The sequence below is a fragment of the Salmo trutta genome, chromosome 3 (genome assembly GCF_901001165.1).
Source record: "Salmo trutta chromosome 3, fSalTru1.1, whole genome shotgun sequence".
NCBI classification, from domain to species: domain Eukaryota; kingdom Metazoa; phylum Chordata; class Actinopteri; order Salmoniformes; family Salmonidae; genus Salmo; species Salmo trutta.
In genome coordinates, this window is record NC_042959.1 from 66453362 (window position 1) to 66473190 (window position 19829).

The 19829-nt window shown below is 43.3% G+C and overlaps 2 protein-coding genes across 4 annotated transcripts; both read left to right on the forward strand.

Moving 5' to 3' along the window:
• The first annotated feature begins 10029 nt into the window (after window positions 1-10029).
• On the forward strand, window positions 10030-14253 carry LOC115184648 (protein asteroid homolog 1-like). Its single transcript, XM_029745437.1, has 4 exons — window positions 10030-11677; window positions 11761-11974; window positions 12075-12246; window positions 12375-14253. Exons 1-4 carry the CDS (start codon window positions 10376-10378, stop codon window positions 12781-12783), a joined length of 2097 nt encoding a protein of 698 aa, XP_029601297.1. The 5' UTR covers window positions 10030-10375; the 3' UTR covers window positions 12784-14253.
• A 3370-nt stretch (window positions 14254-17623) lies between these two features.
• LOC115184710 (ribonuclease P protein subunit p25-like protein) lies at window positions 17624-19403 on the forward strand. Of its 3 annotated transcripts, none has more exons than XM_029745443.1 (2): window positions 17624-17724; window positions 18384-19403. In XM_029745443.1, the coding sequence occupies exon 2, from the start codon at window positions 18400-18402 to the stop codon at window positions 19111-19113; it is 714 nt and encodes a 237-aa protein (XP_029601303.1). In that variant the 5' UTR covers window positions 17624-17724; window positions 18384-18399; the 3' UTR covers window positions 19114-19403. The 3 variants fall into 3 exon arrangements, with proteins under 3 accessions (XP_029601303.1, XP_029601302.1, XP_029601304.1); XM_029745442.1 differs by lacking the exon at window positions 17624-17724 and adding an exon at window positions 17735-17808; XM_029745444.1 differs by lacking the exon at window positions 17624-17724 and adding an exon at window positions 17815-18045.
• The last annotated feature ends 426 nt before the right edge of the window (window positions 19404-19829 follow it).

Consider the following 19829-nt stretch of genomic DNA (forward strand, 5'->3'; position numbering starts at 1 on the left):
TAACTGGGTGGAGGAGGGTTTGTGTCATGTTTTCACTGACACCGATTCTGAAAATCAAATTTTTACTCAGATTGAGCTAAAAATTACAATATCTGTTTGTTTTTTTCAGTTTAAGATTTCCATATAAAATATACTGCCATAGCAGAGAGACTTTAGTGTGTATACCCAATCATTCTCAACAACAGCTGGTTTAAATGTTATTTTTAATGATCAAATCTTTCCAGTGCAGCTGTAATACAATAGTAACAATACATGGGATTTATATAGCTATTTTCAAAGACCAAAATACGCTTTACAGTAGCGAGCAAAGAAATAAAAACAAATTAAACAAAATCAAACTTATCATAAGCTTTTTATATATTATGTATTATTGGACCACTACATTTAAAGTTATAGGACATACGTACTCCGTATCTCATTGTAATTTTGGACCACCTCAGTTGAAGTGGAAAGACACATAAGCGGCAATATAATCAATTTAATATTAACAATATTACATACTTTTTCCTTAACATTCTCAGATCAGCAGGTGCCAGTCTGACAGCAGGTAAGTTAAGTGTGATCCTGTAATGATTATGTATACACCAGGGTTGGGCTCAATTTCATTTCAATTCAGGAAGTAAACTGAAATTCCCATTCCAATTAAAAATGTTCTCAATGCTTTTCAATGAGAATAAAATTGTGAATTGGAATTTACTTCTTGAATTGACTGAATTGGCACCAATCTAGTTTAGCCCCAATCCTGCTACTAAGCACCCCGTCTCTTATAATGAATGACTTGTGGTAAGGCAGCAGAATTTGACTTGGGGCTAGTGCTACAGAACAGCCTAAAAGAGCTCAGCACAGAGACAATAATCAAAAGTAAAAGTAATGTAGAGAAAGATTGCGTAAGAGAGCAACAGTTCACATTCCCACCCAGAGAGACACTAAAATACTTAGAAATCGTCATATGGGACAAGTGGCATTTAAGTCCCCAAAGCCCCATGAGACTTTGGTTCTACTGAAGGGCCAGTTCAGTCAGACTAGATTCTCTGTGTTTTGTACATATTTCCAGGTTGGAATAAAACTGTGAAATTGGAAAAAGGATGATAATGCTCTTTTAGTGTTTGAAAAGACCCCTGGAATTTCAGCCTGTTTTCGTGGGATCAGGTGACATCACCAGATGGTAAATTAGTTAATAGACGAATAAGAAAGAGTTCCAAACCTCTCTGCCAATAACAGCTAGTTCAGTTTTGGTTGAATCATCAGCATAAATGGACACACATGCTTTGTTTAATGCCAGTGGCAGGTCATTGCTAAAAATAGGAAAGTATTAGGGCACAGGGTGAGACCCAGATGCAGACATGGGAGGCAGATGGTTCGAGTCTCTGATATTTATTATAATCCAAGTGGCAGGCAAGAGAATGGTCGTGGACAGGCAAAAGATCATAACAAGGTCAGAGTACAGGAGGTACAGGGTGGCAGGCAGGTTCACGACAAGACATAATGTATGGTCAGGCAGACGGGTTCAGAGTAGAGGCAGGCAAGGGTCAAAACCGGGTGGACTTGCAAAAACGGAGAAAAGGAAAAACAGGAGCACGGAAAAACCAGGCTGGTTGACAAGACAAGACGAACTGACAACAGACAAACAGGAAACACAGGAATAAGTACCCAGGGACTAATGAGGAAAACAGGTCACACCTGAGGTGTGTGGAGACAATCACAAAAACAGGTGAAACAGATCAGGGCGTGACAGTACCCCCCTTCTAGGGACGCCACCTGGCATCCTACCTGGGCGCATACCTGGCTGACCTGGGTGTCGGCAGTGAAAATCGGCGATGAGGGCCGGGTCCAGGATGTCTTTAGTGGGAACCCAGCACCTCTCCTCCGGACCATAACCCTCCCAGTCAACCAGGTACTGGAATCCCCTGCCCCGTGGTCGAACCCTCAGGAACCCTCTCACCATGTACGCTGGCTGGCCAGAAGCGTTGTCGGAGAAAGCCAGTGTACGACGAGCACCAGGATGACAGGTAAGCCTGGAGGAGTGAGCCCATTCCAGGACTTGAGGCCGGGCCAGATCAGGAACAAACATCCGGTTAGCCGGTCCCCCCCCCCAAGCGTCCGGCTAGGAACGTTGTGCTTTGCAGACCAGAGCCTCAATACCCCAGACAACCGAAGCCGCCAAACATGTGGCAGGGAGGATGGTCTCTGATTCAGAGGGTGTGGCAGCGGAACTGTACAGGCGGGAAAGGGCGTCCGGCTTCCCATTTTTGGACCCTGGGCGGTAGGAGATGGTGAAATTGAACCTGGTAAATAACAGGGCCCAATGGGCTTGCCAGGAGTTAAGGCGCTTGGCAGTGCGGAGGTATTCTAAGGTATTATAGTCAGTCCAAACCAAAAATGGATGTTCCGCCCCTTCCAGCCAGTGCCTCCGCTCCACCATAGCCATCTTAACCGCTAGGAGTTCCCGGTTCCCAACGTCATAGGTCCTCTCTGCAGAGTAGAGAAGATGGGACATGAAGGCACAGGGATGAAGCTTTTGGTCTTGGACTGATCGCTGGGAAAGTACGGCCCCTACTCCCACGTCAGAAGCGTCAACCTCCACCACAAACTGATGGATCGGATCCAGATGGATGAGGATGGGGGCAGTAGTGAATGATGGAGGTGACTGAAAATGTTTTTGTGTTGTTTGATGCAAGAAACCAGTTTACAAAATAAAAAACATTATTATTCCAATACTATTATTACAGAGAATCAGACACATTATGCTACCCTCTGCCTATTGGCTACTTAGCTTATTGAAGCCTGTCTCAAAATACAACACTGCCCCTTTAAGACAAAAAAAAGCTATTTACCTGACTTTTAAAAGATATCTAGAAATGTACACGTTTCGTGCTCTTGTAGGAAGCAATCACTGCCCCATATTGCTGACTACAAATGATCCATAACTGGGCTAATAAGTCACTAACTAGCAAAGGATATGAACTAAATGTGCTCACGTTGTGTTGTGGAATTCTAATCAATAACGAGAGACAAGGTCAATCACCAATCAGGATATTACTTTATTCCAAACATATTAATAAAACAGCAGGTGAAGCTGGTCGACCCAACACTCTTGAGTGCCTGGCTGAGAGCCTGACATAGAAAGAATACAAATATATTTTATAGCAAAGATACACCCTATTAGTCTACATGACAAACAGCAGATGTGTGGAATGGGTCAAAAGGTGAGACTTGATATATGAGAAAGGAGTATCCCCCAGCCAGAGAGCATTTGCTGTGAAGACTGTTGTTATTGTACAGAAACCAGAGTTTGGCCCCTAAGACAATGTTCCTCTCATCATTATCTATACCTGTCACGTCCTGACCAGTAAAAGGGGTTATTTGTCATTGTAGTTTGGTCAGGGCGTGGCAGGGGGTGTTTGTTTTGGTGTTTTTGGTTTAGGTTCTATGTTTTCTATTTCTATGTTGGGTTTTTGGTAGGACCTCCAATTAGAAGCAGCTGATTGTCGTTGTCTCTAATTGGAGGCAATATTTAGTTGAGGTTTGTTTCACTTGTGTTTTGTGGGTGGTCATTTCCTGTATAGTCTGTGCAACTTATGGGACTGTTTTGTCGGTTGTTTCTTTTGTTTAAGTGTTATTTCTAATAAACTAAGAAGATGAGCACCTTACACGCTGCGCCTTGGTCCAATCCTTCCGACGCCTATGACAGAACCACCCACCAAAGAAGGACCAAGCAGCGGAAGAAGGAGCAGCGGAAGAAATATCTCATGTCATGGACGTGGAAGGAGATCCTCGATGGAAAGGGTCCATGGAGCCAGGCTGGGGAGTACCAGCGCCCGAAGGAGGAGCTGGAGGAAGCGAAGAGGGAACGACGGAGGTACGAGGCATTGTATCCTTCTATTCTGGAGGTGAAGAGGCAGCCCCCAAACAATTTTTGGGGGGCACACAGGGAGTTGGGCAGAGTCAGGGTGGAGTCCTGAGCCAACTCCCCGTGGGGAGCGGGTGACGAGGAGAGCACTGTGCTATGCGGAAATGCGCACGGTGTTGCCCATACGCACGCACAGTCCGGTGCGGTCAGTATGGGCTCCGCAGCATTGCCGGGCGAGAGTTGGCCGGCAGCCAGGGAGAAGTGCGCCGGTGCAGCGCATCTGGCCACCAGTGCGTCTCCTTGGCCCAGTTTACCTTGCGCCTGCTCTACGCACGGCAGAGCTCATTCCCCAGCACAGCCCAGTTCACCCTGTGCCAGCACTCCGCCCGTGCCGGGCTACAGTGACCATCCAGCCAGGACGGTGTGTGCCAGCCCTGAGCTCCAGATCTCCGGTACACCTCCATAGCCCAGTGCGTCCTGTTCCTGCTCACCGCACTCGCCCTGAGGTGCGTGTTACTAGTCTGGCACCTCCTATGCCAGCCCCACGCATCAGGCGTCCAGTGCGCATCCATAACCCGGTACAGCCAGTGCCTGCTGTGAGCACTTGGCCTTTAGTGTGTCTCCCCAGTCTGGTGAGACCGATTCCTGCTCCTCGCACTCTCCCTCCAGTGCGCATTCCCCATCCAGAGCTTCCGGCGACAGTTCCCCGTCCAGAGCTTCCGGCGACAGTTCCCCGTCCAGAGCTTCCGGCGACAGTTCCCCGTCCAGAGCTTCCGGCGACAGTTCCCCGTCCGGAGCTTCCGGCGACAGTTTACAGTCCGGAGCCTGCTGAGACGGCCTACAGTCCGGAGCCTGCTGAGACGGCCTACAGTCCGGAGCCTGCTGAGACGGCCTACTTTCCGGAGCCTGCTGAGACGGCCTACAGTCCGGAGCCTGCTGAGACGGCCTACAGTCCGGAGCCTTCAGCGGTGGTCTGCAACCCGGAGCCGTCAGCGGTGGTCTGCAGCCAAGAGCATTCAGCGGTGGTCTGCAGCCCAGAGTCTTCAGCAACGGTCTACAGCCCAGAGCCAGCGGGGGTCGGCAGAGCAGAAAGGGAGCTACGCCCGGAGCCACCTTTGTAGAGGGAGGGTTGGTGAAGGGGGGGTGTAGCACTGTAACTGTCGTTGATGGTGGCCACCCTCCCTTTATGTTTGGGGTTGTTTTGTTTTTGAGGTGCATTCGGGGTCTGCACCTTTGGGGGGGGGGGGTACTGTCACGTCCTGACCAGTTCAAGGGGTTATTTGTCATTGTAGTTTGGTCAGGGCGTGGTAGGGGGTGTTTGTTTTGGTGTTTTTGGTTTAGGTTCTATATTTTCTATGTTTAAATCTAGTTTTCTATTTCTATGTTGGGTTTTTGGTAGGACCTCCAATTAGAGGCAGCTGGTTGTTGTCTCTAATTGGAGGCCATATTTAGTTGAGGTTTGTTTCACTTGTGTTTTGTGGGTGGTTATTTCCTGTATAGTCTGTGCACCTTATAGGACTGTTTCGTCGGTTGTTTCTTTTGTTTAAGTGTTATTTCTAATAAATTAAGAAGATGAGCACTTTACACGCTGCGCCTTGGTCCAATCCTTACGACGCTTATGACAATACCTGAGCCATCTCTCCCTGGTACCTTACAGAACACAAACACCAACTCATTCTATGGAATGCATGCTGGAGGTTTTGTCACCAAACCATTCATAAATCAATTGTCAGCGTTAAGCCTCAGGTTCACACAGATGAGAGTACTAATAGAAGCCTATTCTATTGCATAAAACAACCATTCCATGCAATAACAGTACTATAACAATCTTGTAATTTCTCCACCATAGTGGCTACATGCAGCTGTTGCTTTGATCTCAAAACAAGCGCATCTACTCATGAACACAGCTGTAAACACAGTCCAGACCAAAGTAAATGGCACAGATCCATATATGGCAACGGTCAATTTGCATGTAGGCCTACTGCAGTTCTGCTTTGTTATGCCTCACTGGTCTGTGTAGAGTACGGACTGAGTCTTGCGCAATAGAATCTTACTCCGATGCGTTCTGCCGATAACATTTTTTGCATCTTTTTTTTCTTCTGGCATGTTGCATTGAAAGTGGCTAATCTTGCGTTGATTCGATCACAATTGCCACAGTAAAGGGAAACGTTGATAGTGTTAACAGGGAAAACTCTAGAAATTAGCTTCTGTCAGTGAGCTGATATTTTTGCTGCACTCCGCGCAGCAGTCACTGGGAGCTGGGTGGCAGAGGGAACACTGCATGACACAAGGATCAATTAACATTGAAAAGAGAATAATTACATGAATTAGATTCTCAGGTCATAAACATACATATTACCATCAAAAACGGTGCTCCATGCTTTAAAGATAAATTTCTATATATGTTTTTACTTCAAATTCATCTCCAGCGCCACCCCAACATCAACATGTGTGAAAATGGCACATTTTTATGTTTTGTAGTAAAAAAGAAGATAAGTCTTTTGGAGTGGAGTGCCCATCACAAAGTGGCCATCACAAAGCCCTGACCTCATCCTATAGAAAATGTGTGGGCAGAACTGAAAAAGCGAGTGCGAGCAAGGAGGCCTACAAACCTGACTCAGTTACACCAGCCCTGTCAGGAGGAATGGGTCAAAATTCACCCAACTTATTGTGGGAAGCTTGTGGAAGGCTACCCGAAATGTTTGACCCAAGTTAAACAATTTAATGGCAATGCTATCAAATACTAATTGAGTGTATGTAAACTGACCCACTGGGAATGTGATGAAAGAAATAAATGCTGAAATAAATCATTCTCTCTACCATTACTCTGACATTTCACATTCTTAAAATAAAGTGGTGATCCTGACTGACCTAAGGCAGGGAATTTTTACTAGGATTAAATGTCAAGAATTGTGAAAAACTGAGTTTAAATGTATTTGGCTAAGGTGTATGTAAACTTCCGACTTCAACTGTACATTCCTTGAGACTTTTGATAAAATCATGCCGGGCTTGAAATCCTTCAGACAAAGTGCTCTACATTGTAGAATTATAGTGAAGACATCAAAACTATGAAATAACACCAATGGAGCCATGTAGTTTCCAGAAAAAGTGTTAAACAAATCACTTTGCCTTGATGACAGCTTTGTACACTCTTGACATTCCTGTCTCTCTTGGCTAAGAGTTGAGGAAAGACTGACTTCTTGTTTTTATAAGAAACATTAATGTGTTGTAAATTCCAAATTGTTTGCATAGTCAACTTACACACAGCACTGACACACACACACTTACCCTACCAGACATGCCACTAGCAACACTTCATGGCACAACGCCTCTCCCCCATGTGACCTACTTGTTGTGTGTATGTACTGACGTGTGTAATGCGCACACACACTATGTTAATGTTTTTAAATGTACTGACGTGTGTAATGCACACACACACTATGTTAATGTTTTTAAATGTACTGACGTGTGTAATGCACACACACACTATGTTAATGTTTTTAAATGTACTAATGTGTGTAATGCACACACACACACTATGTTAATGTTTTTAAATGTACTGACATGTGTAATGCACACACACACTATGTTAATGTTTTTAAATGTACTGACGTGTGTAATGCACACACACACTATGTTAATGTTTTTAAATGTACTGACGTGTGTAATGCACACACACACTATGTTAATGTTTTTAAATGTACTGACGTGTGTAATGCACACACACACTATGTTAATGTTTTTAAATGTACTGACGTGTGTAATGCACACACACACACTATGTTAATGTTTTTAAATGTACTGACGTGTGTAATGCACACACACACTATGTTAATGTTTTTAAATGTACTGACGTGTGTAATGCACACACACACTATGTTAATGTTTTTAAATGTACTAATGTGTGTAATGCACACACACACACTATGTTAATGTTTTTAAATGTACTGACATGGGTAATGCACACACACACTATGTTAATGTTTTTAAATGTACTGACGTGTGTAATGCACACACACACTATGTTAATGTTTTTAAATGTACTGACGTGTGTAATGCACACACACTATGTTAATGTTTTTAAATGTACTGACGTGTGTAATGCACACACACACTATGTTAATGTTTTTAAATGTACTGACGTGTGTAATGCACACACACACACTATGTTAATGTTTTTAAATGTACTGACGTGTGTAATGCACACACACACACTATGCTAATGTTTTTAAATGTACTGACGTGTGTAATGCACACACACACACACTATGTTAATGTTTTTAAATGTACTGACGTGTGTAATGCACACACACACTATGTTAATGTTTTTAAATGTACTGACGTGTGTAATGCACACACACACTATGTTAATGTTTTTAAATGTACTGACGTGTGTAATGCACACACACACACTATGTTAATGTTTTTAAATGTACTGACGTGTGTAATGCACACACACACTATGTTAATGTTTTTAAATGTACTGACGTGTGTAATGCACACACACACACTATGTTAATGTTTTTAAATGTACTGAAGTGTGTAATGCGCTCACACATCTATCTTTCATTAACTTATTTTATAGTTAATGCTAGCTAATTCTAAAAACAATGTCAATTAAGTCATAAAAGGTACACATAAGAACAATAAAAATATTAAATAGTTGAGCAGAACCTCTCTATATCTAAACAGTTATATAGTGGTCCCTCCCTATTCCCAGCCGATCCGCCCCTGCTTCCGGGAGAATTCTGGATTCCCAACTCGGTTGAATCTGTCCTTGCTCTTGTGCCGGGTCCGCACTGAGACCAAAGTCCAACCCAGATTGTCCTCTGGCTTGGCCTTGCTCCCAGAAGGCATAGACTAGTTCATTGGACCTTATATGACAGTCATGGGAATGTGTTTAGATGTTGTTTTTTTTGCAATTTTGATAAACGTTCCTCAACGTCTCGCAATGTTGCATCTCTGGTTTTTGAAACTCTGTGCCTCTTTCCGTGTTCACGTTCTAGTCAGAACTTGGAAACTCTGACATTTCAGACTTGCTAACTTGTTGTACGTATTGTTGATGATCAGTTACTTGAGAAGGAGACCAAGTCAAGACGCCGGACAGGGTGGATTCAATTATCGTAAGGCAGCTTTATTAAGATACAAAGATATTTGGCATAGCGTGCACGGACTCGTTCTGTCACCTCTTAAGGAGACCACAGAAGAGAGCCCCGAATATAGAGTACATAGGCATTTTGTACAGGGTATGACAACAATATGACGTAGGTTGAATCTGGTTGATCCTCTCAGCTGACTGGTCGTGGAGTGAGCCTTGGGTGCTCATTGGTTCCTGTTCTTGCCAGATTGCTGATTCCTCCTTGGCCGTGTGTGTGTGTGTGTAACGAGTCTACTCAGCCTACACTACTTCTAGCTTATCTTCATGTGTGTACCCGAGAGTCAGACACCCAAGGACAGTGCCTGTTTTTATGCTACAGTTAGGACAGTTTCTGCTACCAGCCCCTCCCGTACACCTGTCCTTGAGCGGCCCCACAACCAGGCATTGTGTGTGTGTGTGGGTGGTTAGGATTAACTGTTCTGCAAGATGTTATCTTGGTATAATGATTGTGTAAGGTTACTGGCAGTGTTTAGGCAATATCGCATTAGTATCAAGAGACATAAAGAATATATTTATTACAGTATACATGTGCCGCTATCAACCAGTTAACAAGTCGGACATTTCCGAGTATCCTAGTTCTGGTTTGAATATGACCGCGGCATCTCTTCACAGGTCGTTGTGTAGTCACGTGGGTCGCGAGTCAAACAGGGTAAACGAAACCTAGATAAACTTCACATGAAGAAAACCAAACGGATGTTATTTAGCCCCGAGGAAATTGCTTTATCAAACCATACAAATAAAACCATACAAAACAATTGATCTTAAACATAAAAAAAACAACACTTGGGAATATTTCCTTATTATTATAATACTAAAAAACTTTAAACCTACAAATGTAATGTAGGCTACAAAACATACAATGTTGCTCAAACCTAGTCCTTCCCCAACCCGCCTGAATCAATTCTCAGAAGAAACACAGGCTCTGGATGAAAATCTTCATTTTCACATTATGATGTTTTTGTGGGGGCAAGATAATTGATAAGGAGTCAACTTAATTTAACTCTGATCACTGTTATTACTAAAAAATTTACATGACGAACATTGACAATTATTTTTCATGCCAGAGAGGCTCAAATTAAGCACAGATTCAAATGCATAAGACAAGTGCTGAACATAATTTTACTATAATTGCAAAAAAACATCTAAAACACATTTCCACCCTTATCAGTGTCATATAAAGTCCCATGATCTATTATATGCCTACTGTGACAAGAGATAATATGGGAGTGACAGATGTGAGGTAAGGAAAATGAAACTTAAGGAAAGGAAAACTCATCCATTGTAATAATGCTAGCCTCACTCAGTCAGTCCCATGACTTCTGAAACTCTTCACTAAGAAAGACATCACATCCCAGACAGAGCACACCATGGGCGTCCAGGGATTGACCAGGTTTATGGAGGAGAATGGAAACATTTTAAAAGATGTTCCCTTCAGAAACAGCAAGCTGATCATAGATGGTAGTAATCTGTTCCATTTGCTTTATTTTAACTCACGTTTGGATCAGAGTCATGGAGGGGATTACGATGATTTTGAGGGCCAAGTCTGCAAGTTCTTTAAGGCTCTGAGAGACTGCAACATTGACCCTTTTGTGATTGTAGATGGGGGCTCCGACTACACCGACAAAAAGTTTGAAACACACAAAGAACGAGCTCAATCAAGGATCAACACAGCCAACAGCTTGTCCATGGGGCTTCAGGGGAGCGGTGGTGTACTACCAACCCTCATCAAAGATGTCTTCAAACAGGTCCTCTCCAGCCTGAAGGTGCCGTTCGCACAGTGCATTTGTGAGGCAGACCAAGATATAGCCTCCCTGGCTCGAAGTTGGAACTGTCCAGTGCTGACCAATGACAGTGACTTTTATATCTTTGACATCCAGGCAGGATTTCTGCCCACATCCCATTTTCACTGGCAGAAAGTGTCTATGCAACGTGGGAGCTCTATAAGATACATTCCCTGCAAGCAGTACACCACAACAAGCTTCTGCAGACACTTCAACATCAACAGACAGGTTCTCCCAGTCTTCGCCGCCATGTTAGGAAACGACTACGTCAAGTTGCATAACATGGGCATTTCCCTCAGGTGGGAAGAATACTCATCAATGGAAGGAAGGTTCGCCCGCTTCGACGGCTTGCTGAATTGGCTGGCTCACTTCCAGGGGCAGAAGGAGGCCTTGGACTCTGTGCTCAGGCTTATCCTTCATGGTAACAACAGACAGAAAATGGATGCTGCCCTCCAGGGCCTCTCCCTGGGCATAGAAGAGTACCATCTTCCCCCTAGTTGCCTGGAGCGGTTCTTCAACGATGGAGTGGGACCAGGCCCCGGCCGTCTCCCAGAGCCTCTGAGGGTCCTTCCAGATTGGACCCTGCTGCCGTTGATGAAGGGTAGACTTCCCTCCTGCATTGTAGACGTGCTGCTGCTGAGGAAGGTGATGCATCATGTCCAGGTGGAAGATGCCCACTTGCCCTGTGGGAACAACACCTCTCGGCCAGTACGACAGGTACTCTACGGGCTGCTGCTGGGTGGGAGGAGAGCAGACCACAGCAGTCAGAGACCCCCAGTGGATGACGTGGAGGAGTATTACAGGGAAGGCCAGTACCTGACCAGCAGCATGGTTGAAGCCGTCCTGCCCAGTGCTGTAGAACAGATGCAGCTAGACACTCTGTATCAGGTATGTATACATGTGTATGATATAGTATACAGTATATTCAAACATACTGCTGGTGATTCTCATTCTCTTGCTGTGCTCCTTAGGTTCCAAGGCCAGTGCAGCTTAAGGTGTTTTTGGAGACCCTTGGTGTGTCCCAGTCCACTTTGAGCGGTGTCCCGCCTCATCTGCGTCTTCCTGTGGCTGTCACCTGCTACTGGCTGAGGCACGCCCATCCCCCTCCAGACCTGCCTCTCCTGCAGGCCCTGCTACTAGGATTGGTGTACGGAGAGCTCTGCAGACAGAGGAAGAGCCAAAGAGGTATGGCCCAGAGCATGCACGAGAAAACACACAATTTAGAATTGATAGATATTGAAGTGTGTGAAGTGCAGCCATTGACTCCTCCTTTTTTGTGTAACAGGGTTTATGGGGGGGGCAGTGTTGGAGAGGCTGAGAGGGCTGATTCAGAGAGGTAGAAGGAGCCTAGACCTGGGTGTGGCCCACGCCTACAGCCAGTGGCAGTGCTGCCTGAAAGAAAGCCTTCACCTGAACCAACTGCTGTGCCTCCCTCTAGCCGAGCCTCAGTGTGCCTGGTAAGGTGTCCCTTCCTAAGTCAACCCTTGCCCCTAAACTTAGAGCAGTGGTATTCATTCACATAGTATTTTAGCCCAGCAGAAACACAGCTAATTCAACCATGTTTTGTTTCCCGTGTGGTGTCTAGGCTGTACAAGGGTACTCTGGTGCACCAGCTTGTGACCAAACTGAGAGGGGGGTTAACCCCGGATTCTCTCCTGATTGGAGGCCCTTGCTCTGGGCAGCTGTATAGGGCCATCCTGGGAGCCATACTCAACTCCCATGATGCTTCTGTCATCCCCTTGGTGTCTGTGCCGCGGAAGGCCACACCTCCATCCTTGACACAGCCACTGGATGACCTGACGGTCCATCTACATATTCTGGCTCTGGAAGAAGATGATGATGATGGTGCTGGAGGTGGGAGCAAGGCCAAGCCAGAGGACGATCTGGGTTGGACTTTGGTCTCAGTGCGGACCCGGCACAAGAGCAAGGACAGATTCAACCGAGCTAGGAATCCAGAATTCTCCCGGAAGCAGGGGCGGATCGGCTGGGAATAGGGAGGGACCATTATATAACTGTTTAGATATAGAGACGTTCTGCTCAACTCTTTAATATTTTTATTGTTCTTATGTGTACCTTTTATAACTTAATTGACATTGTTTTTTTTAGCATGAACTATAATAGATGTTCTGAAAGTTAAAAGTTTCACTTTGTTTTATTTTGGTCTTTGAAAATAGCTCTATAAATCTCATGTATTGTTACTATTAAAATATTTTCAGAGCAGCAGTAATGTATCATAATTGTATCATCAAAATGAAAAATAACATTTAAACCAGCTGTTGAGAATGATTGGGTATACACACTAAAGTCTCTCTGCTATGGCAGTATATTTTATATGGAAATCTTAAACTGAACAAATCTTAGATATTGTACTTTTTACCTCAATCTGAAAACGTATGACACTCAAACCTTTAACCAAGTTAGCAGACACTCTTAAAATAATTACAAAAAATGTAAACCATTGATAAGGCATTTACAAACGGTTTGTTTTGTGTACAGCAGTGCAGCTCTCTAGGCCCTAATACTTTCCTATTTTTAGCAATGACCTGCCACTGGCATTAAACAAAGCATGTGTGTCCATTGATGCCGATGATTCAACCAAAACTGAACTAGCTGTTATTGGCAGAGGTTTAGAACTCCTTCTTATTCGTCTATTAACTAATTAACCGTCTGGTGATGTCACCAGGCAGGCCAAAACTCCATCCCAGCAAAACAGGCTGAAATTCCAAGCAGTCTTTCCAAACACTAAAAGAGCACTGTCATAATTTTCCCAATTTCACAGTATTATTCCAAACTGGAAATATATACAAAACACAGGGAAATCTAGTTTTTGACTGAACTGGGTATTTAATAGAACCAAAGTCTCATGGGGTTTTGGGGACTTTTTTCTATATTTTTATTTTAGTAATACTTTTTTTTCTTAAAACGGCATTGTTGGTTAAGGGCGTATAAGTAAGCATTTCACTGTAAGGTCTACTACACCTGTTGTATTCGGCACATGTGATATGTCCCCTATGACGATTTCTACGTGTTCTACTGTCTCTCTGGGTGGGAATGTGATCTGTTGCTCTCTCTTACACAATATTATTTAACCTTTGATTATTGTCTCTGTGCTGAGCTCTTTTAGGCTGTTCTGTAGCACTAGCCCCAAGTCAAATTCTGCTGCCTTACCACAGGTCATTATAGCAGGATTGGGGCCAATTCCATTTCAATTCAGTCAATTCAGGAAGCAAATTCCAATTCACAATGTTATTCTCATTGAAAAGCATTGAGAACATTTTTAATTGGAATGGGAATTTCAGTTTACTTCCTGAATTGCCTGAATTGAAATGAAATGGAGCCCAACCCTGGTGTATACATAATCATTACAGGATCTCACTTAACTGCTGTCAGACTGGCACCTGCTGATCTGAGAATGTTAAGAAAAAATGATGTAATATTGTTAATATTAAATTGATTATATTGCCGCTTATGTGTCTTTCCACTTCAACTGAGGTGGTCCAAAATGACAATGAGATACAGAGTACGTATGTCCTATAACTTTAAATGTAGTGGTCCAAAATGTCAATGAGATACAGAGTATGTACGTCCTATAACTTTAAATGTAGTGGTCCAATAATACATTGGTGTATGGTTACTATGATAATACATAAGTCCAGTTATCATTCTCCTCATTATCATATTCCAGTTATCATTATTCACTAGTAAGGGTGGGTACCGCTTTGTGGCACTATGCCACCTAGTGAAAAACTGTCAAGAATATAGTTTTGAATAATGAAATATTCACAAAGGGCAGTTGTGAATATACTGTAGGTGATTCTGTTGGATCTTGCAGCCCTATTGACAGAGCTGAGTCATAATTACTCACCAAAGGCATCATTTCATTGGACCTTTCTGTTTTTTTAACCTTTGCATTCTGTGTAGGCCTACGGCACCTGGTGTCCCTAGTAGGCCCTGACCTGGGTAGGGCACAACAGACGTGTGTGTGGTGTTAGTCAAGAACAGGGATATACAGTCACAATGTTAGAGACTGGGCCAATTGCAACCACTATTGACCGGTGTATTACAGCGAGGTGATCCATTAGACTAAGACCACCCACACAGCTGATCTCAATGATTCTAAAATGTCCACCGCTCCATAGCCCCTTTTATAGCTTACCTGAAGCTAACGTGTGTCCTTTGTCCTGATCTTGTCCATATTCTGATTGTTCCCACATTTGTAGACAGGTGTAGATGATTAAAAGACTCATTGTGATCCTAACCACCTCTGGAGGAAGTCAGGCATGCATTGACTGGATATCTTTACAAGTGTAGACAGATCGGACCGAGAAACCATTTAAATCATCATTATCCCACCCTCTAAAATCATTGACAGGTGGCACCATTGACTTATGGCATCAATGTGTCTTAAAATAAATAAAAACATTTTGAAAGAATAGTATTCAAATATTTGGATACAGGGAGAGACCAGGAAAAATATGCAGACAGTGGATGGATAAGAGACACATTTTAATTCCATGTGTAGACACATTTCTGAAAATGTGGACAAGATCAGGAAACAGGAATAAACCATGTATAAACAGGGCTCAAAACCTTTGCACCCCCCTTTCTTCCAAAACATTTTTAGCTCTAAAACAAACCTTGGTGTAGATGGGAATTAAATTACATTTTACATACAAGCCCTTAACCAACAATGCAGTTTTAAGAGAAATAAGTGTTAAATAAACAATTGACAAGTAAAACATTTAAAATAAAATGAACAAATAAGTAAACAGCAGCAGTAAAATAACAATAGTGAGGCTATATACAGGGGGTACCAGTACAGAGTCAATATGCGGGGCACCGGTGTCAAGGTAATTGAGGTAATATGTACATGTAGGTAGAGTTAAAGTGACTATGCATAGATAAACAAAGAGTAGCAGCAGCATAAAAGAGGGGGGCAATGCACATAGTCTGCACTGTATTTTTTAATTTTATTTACAGTAATAGTCTGGCAGCACAGGTGCCAGAAATAGACTAAAACTACAGACTAAAAATGTATACAAATAATCTGTATAAAACGGTGATTTACTTTCAATCAAAATAAAGTATATTACTGCAATTTTACGCCATGAACTCCTATTTTAACCTGGAATCCTCTTATTTGCTGGCATTGGTTGTGAAAATAAAGATTTGGCCAGCTAAAAGCCTAAAGACAAAATATAGCTAGCACACAGATTATAATCATAATATTACAAAAACTACTCTCAATTCAACTGGTATCAGTTGTGAAAATAGAGAATTGGTCAGCTAAAAAAACAGACAACTCCTTAATTGTTGACAAAAATAAAGCTAGAAAACAGATTATTATAATAATATTACAAAAACCTACTCTCAATGTAACTATTATTGGTTGTGAAAATAGAGAGTCAAGGTAGAATGCAGTTAATGTTTGTAATGTAGTGATATCAGTATCAGTACAATCACAGACGGCAGCATTTTTTTTAACATTCTCTTGCATAATTGTATACTGTTTAAACATCAGAAAGTTTTTTTTACTATAATTATCTGCATTTAGAATGTAAAACTAAAGTAAATATCCATAAAACAATGGTAAATGTAGTGTTTTCTTTACAATGTATATTACTGTATTTCTACAGCTTATTTTTGTTAAAAGGGGATGCGTGTCTGTAAAAATACAGGAAGTTTAATGTATTTCGCATTTACTGACATTTCCTATTATTCAACACAACGAAAGTTAAATATAAGTTTATCCCTGTAATTTCACAGTATTCTACCATTATTCATAAGTACAGAAACAAAATGTTTTTACAGTGTGTGTAACCCTTTGATTAGCTGTTCAGGAGTCTTTTGGCTTGGGGGTAGAAGCTGTTTAGAAGCCACTTAGACCAAGACTTGGCGCTCCGGTACCACTTGCCGTGCGGTAGCAGAGAGAACAGTCTATGACTAGGGTGGCTGGAGTCTTTGACAATTTTTAGGGCTTCCTCTGACACCGCCTGGTATAGAGGTCCTGGATGGCAGGAAGCTTGGCCCTGGTGATGTACTGGGCCATGCACACTACCCTCTGTAGTGCCTTGCGGTCAGAGACCGAACAGTTGCCATACCAGCCAGTGATGCAACCCGTCAGGATGCTCTCGGTGGTGCAGCTGTACCTTTTGAGGATCTGAGGACCCATGCAAAATCTTTTCAGTCTCCTGAGGGGGAATAGGTTTTGTCGTGCCCTCTTCACGACTGTCTTGGTGTGCTTGGACCATGTTAGTTTGTTGGTGATGTGGACGCCAAGGAACTTGAAGTTCTCAACCTGCTCCACTACAGCCCCGTCTTCCAGGGGTCCTGCAAAATTAAGGCAGTTATACAATTTTAAAAACATTACAATACATTCACAAAAGATTTGACAACACATTATGTGTGTTCCCTCGTGCCCCTACCACATATCTGCAACACAAAATCAAATAATTGGTAACCTACATTCGAAAAGGAAACCTACCAATGTGATGTAGCCTAATGACGCTCTAGCTGAGGAACACAAACGGTGTGTCTGGCACACGTGATCACTTATGGCATCTTTGGCACAAGTGTCCCTTATAGTCAGTCATTTGCTTACGTAACCTGCTGCAATATAGATAACCCGCAATATAGATAACCCGAGGAAATTGCTCTAGCAAACCACTAAAACAAATATTTTCTCCGAGACAACTTATTATTATACTTCAAACACTTCCACCCTACTAATGTGGTTATGTCAAAGGTGGTTTAGTATGGTTTTAGAAACTCTGTTGATATTTCCAGTCAGTCATGTTTTAAAAAGTAAAGCGATTGCATATATTTAACTCCTACAACTCCCAGAATGTACCGGGGCTCCTTAATGCTGTTTGCAGCAGCGGCGAACGTCATACGATCAGAGCCCTTTGCGACATACGGATGTCCCATGTTTTCTGGTAAGTAATAAACTGTTTCTTTGACTGTGTTAACCGGGCTGATCAGAACACACGCGATGCTTACGACTGGGTTTTTGTAAATACGGGAGTTTTAAAACGAAGTTAATCTTTATTAGATAGCATATGGCTCTTCATGGCTGACACACCTATCCAACTGTAGCTAGTTACAGACAGAGTTTGCCAAGTAGGCTACATCAACTCTACGGAGTTGAGCGACGTTTTTTAAACGGATCTCAGTTTTTTTAAATGAAGCTCCGTCTCCATCCACCCTATGCAGTCGATACTTCACATTTTTTAAATTCTTAAACCCTTATCGTGTAGGTATGTTTGTCCTCTGTTTTTGCGTGCATTTTTTGGTTGCTTAAATCCATACCTTTTTTATAAAACTGTAATCAAATACAACCACATACTGTTTCCTCATTGTTTAAAATGTTAACACGGCGCGAATGCGCATGTGCCAATTGAATCTCAACGCAACAGTCAGTGGTTGTATTTATTAAGGAGGTACTTGGCCAGCTACAGCCAGAGTATTTAGCTAGAGAATTAAGAGATATGGCATCAAGATTATTATGTAAAATTCTGAGGCTACTGTACGCTAGTTATAATGCCATGTTGATCAAATATTCTGTACGTGTGTGTCTGTCCGTCTGTCTACAAAGATGAGGTACAGGTGACATGGAGAACTACAGTAAGGCGCGGACGGTGGAACAGCCCTGCCCCTGTCCATTCCCTGGCCTCTCCAGCGACACCGATGAGGTTAGAGTGAAGGATGGCAGCAAGATCCGCAACCTCATGCGCTACGCCCTGAGCCGCATGGAGGTCAAGCCCAGGGTGCTGGAAGGCGAGGGGGGGCATCCTAAGAGCGAAGAAGGGGGTAGCACCACTGAGGTCCAGGAAGCACCATGCTCCCAGGCACCGGAAAAGATGCCTAGCCGGCAGATAGTATTCACTGGGACGGGGAAGGGGGTCTCCAAGGCCATCACGTGTGTGGAGATCCTGAAGCGCCGTGTGAAAGGCTTGCACCAGCAGACCAGGCTGCTCTTCAGCACTGTCCTGGAGGTGTGGGAACCCCTGGAGCCTGCGGCAGGCCTGGACAGCCTCACCGTCAATAGGAACATACCCGCTATCTGGGTACTGCTCTCCAGAGACCCCCTGGATGCCAGCCTGCCTGGATACCAGGCTCCAGGGAACTTTGATGCCCTGTGGGCACAGGCTGCCAAGGAGGATGCAGGGGTGGCTGGTGGACAGAGGCATGGGGGCAGGAGGAAGAGGGGAGGTGGTGGTGGCAGGGGTAAGGGACCAGGAGGCCCTGTCAGACAGACTGGTCGATCCAGAGAGCCAGGAAAAGGCCAGAGTCATGGTAAGGGGGCGCTGGCAGGGCAGGAATGAGATGTGGTCTGTGTGTGGAAGAGGCCTTTGGACCAACCTGTTAACATCACAAGACAGTCCCCCATCGACCGATGAGTGCACAGAATATCAACCTTTCCAACTTTTGCGTTATTTTGTTATGACTCACTTTCTGGGAGAGGGGATGTGAGGGACTGCCTAAGTTCATAGGTCAAGCCTGAGAATTTTCTGACTCGGGTGGAAATGTTTTCATGACAGATACTTATTTTGTGCTCTTATATTTCAGTTCAATATTTTGTCTCATAAGTAAATAAAGTGTAGCCTGAACATGATTGCACTGGTCATTTTGATGTTTGATTTTTATAGAAAATGTATTCTAGCTTGTTCTGCAACTACATGCAGAACAATAACACTTATTATTTTCAAATGAATGTAATGAATGAATGTTATTGCTGGAGAAAGTTCATTGAATGTTCTGCTTGAGCGCTCTTGAGAAGCTGAACAACAATGCCATCTTGTGGTGAAAATGTGATGATGCCAGAGTTTGAAGGTTAGAGAGGTCTTGGACATAAAGGTGTTCCTTCCCTGTAAAAACATCAGCTGTCAATCACAGACCATTTCTTTAACCTATACTTCTGATTGTGGAGCTATATTTCTTCATAATCCACAGGGGAATAACCTAAATGTAAATGTCAAAATATTGAAACGTTATATTACAAGTTAATTCCTTTCCAGGATAAAACCAGAGCGTAGCAATC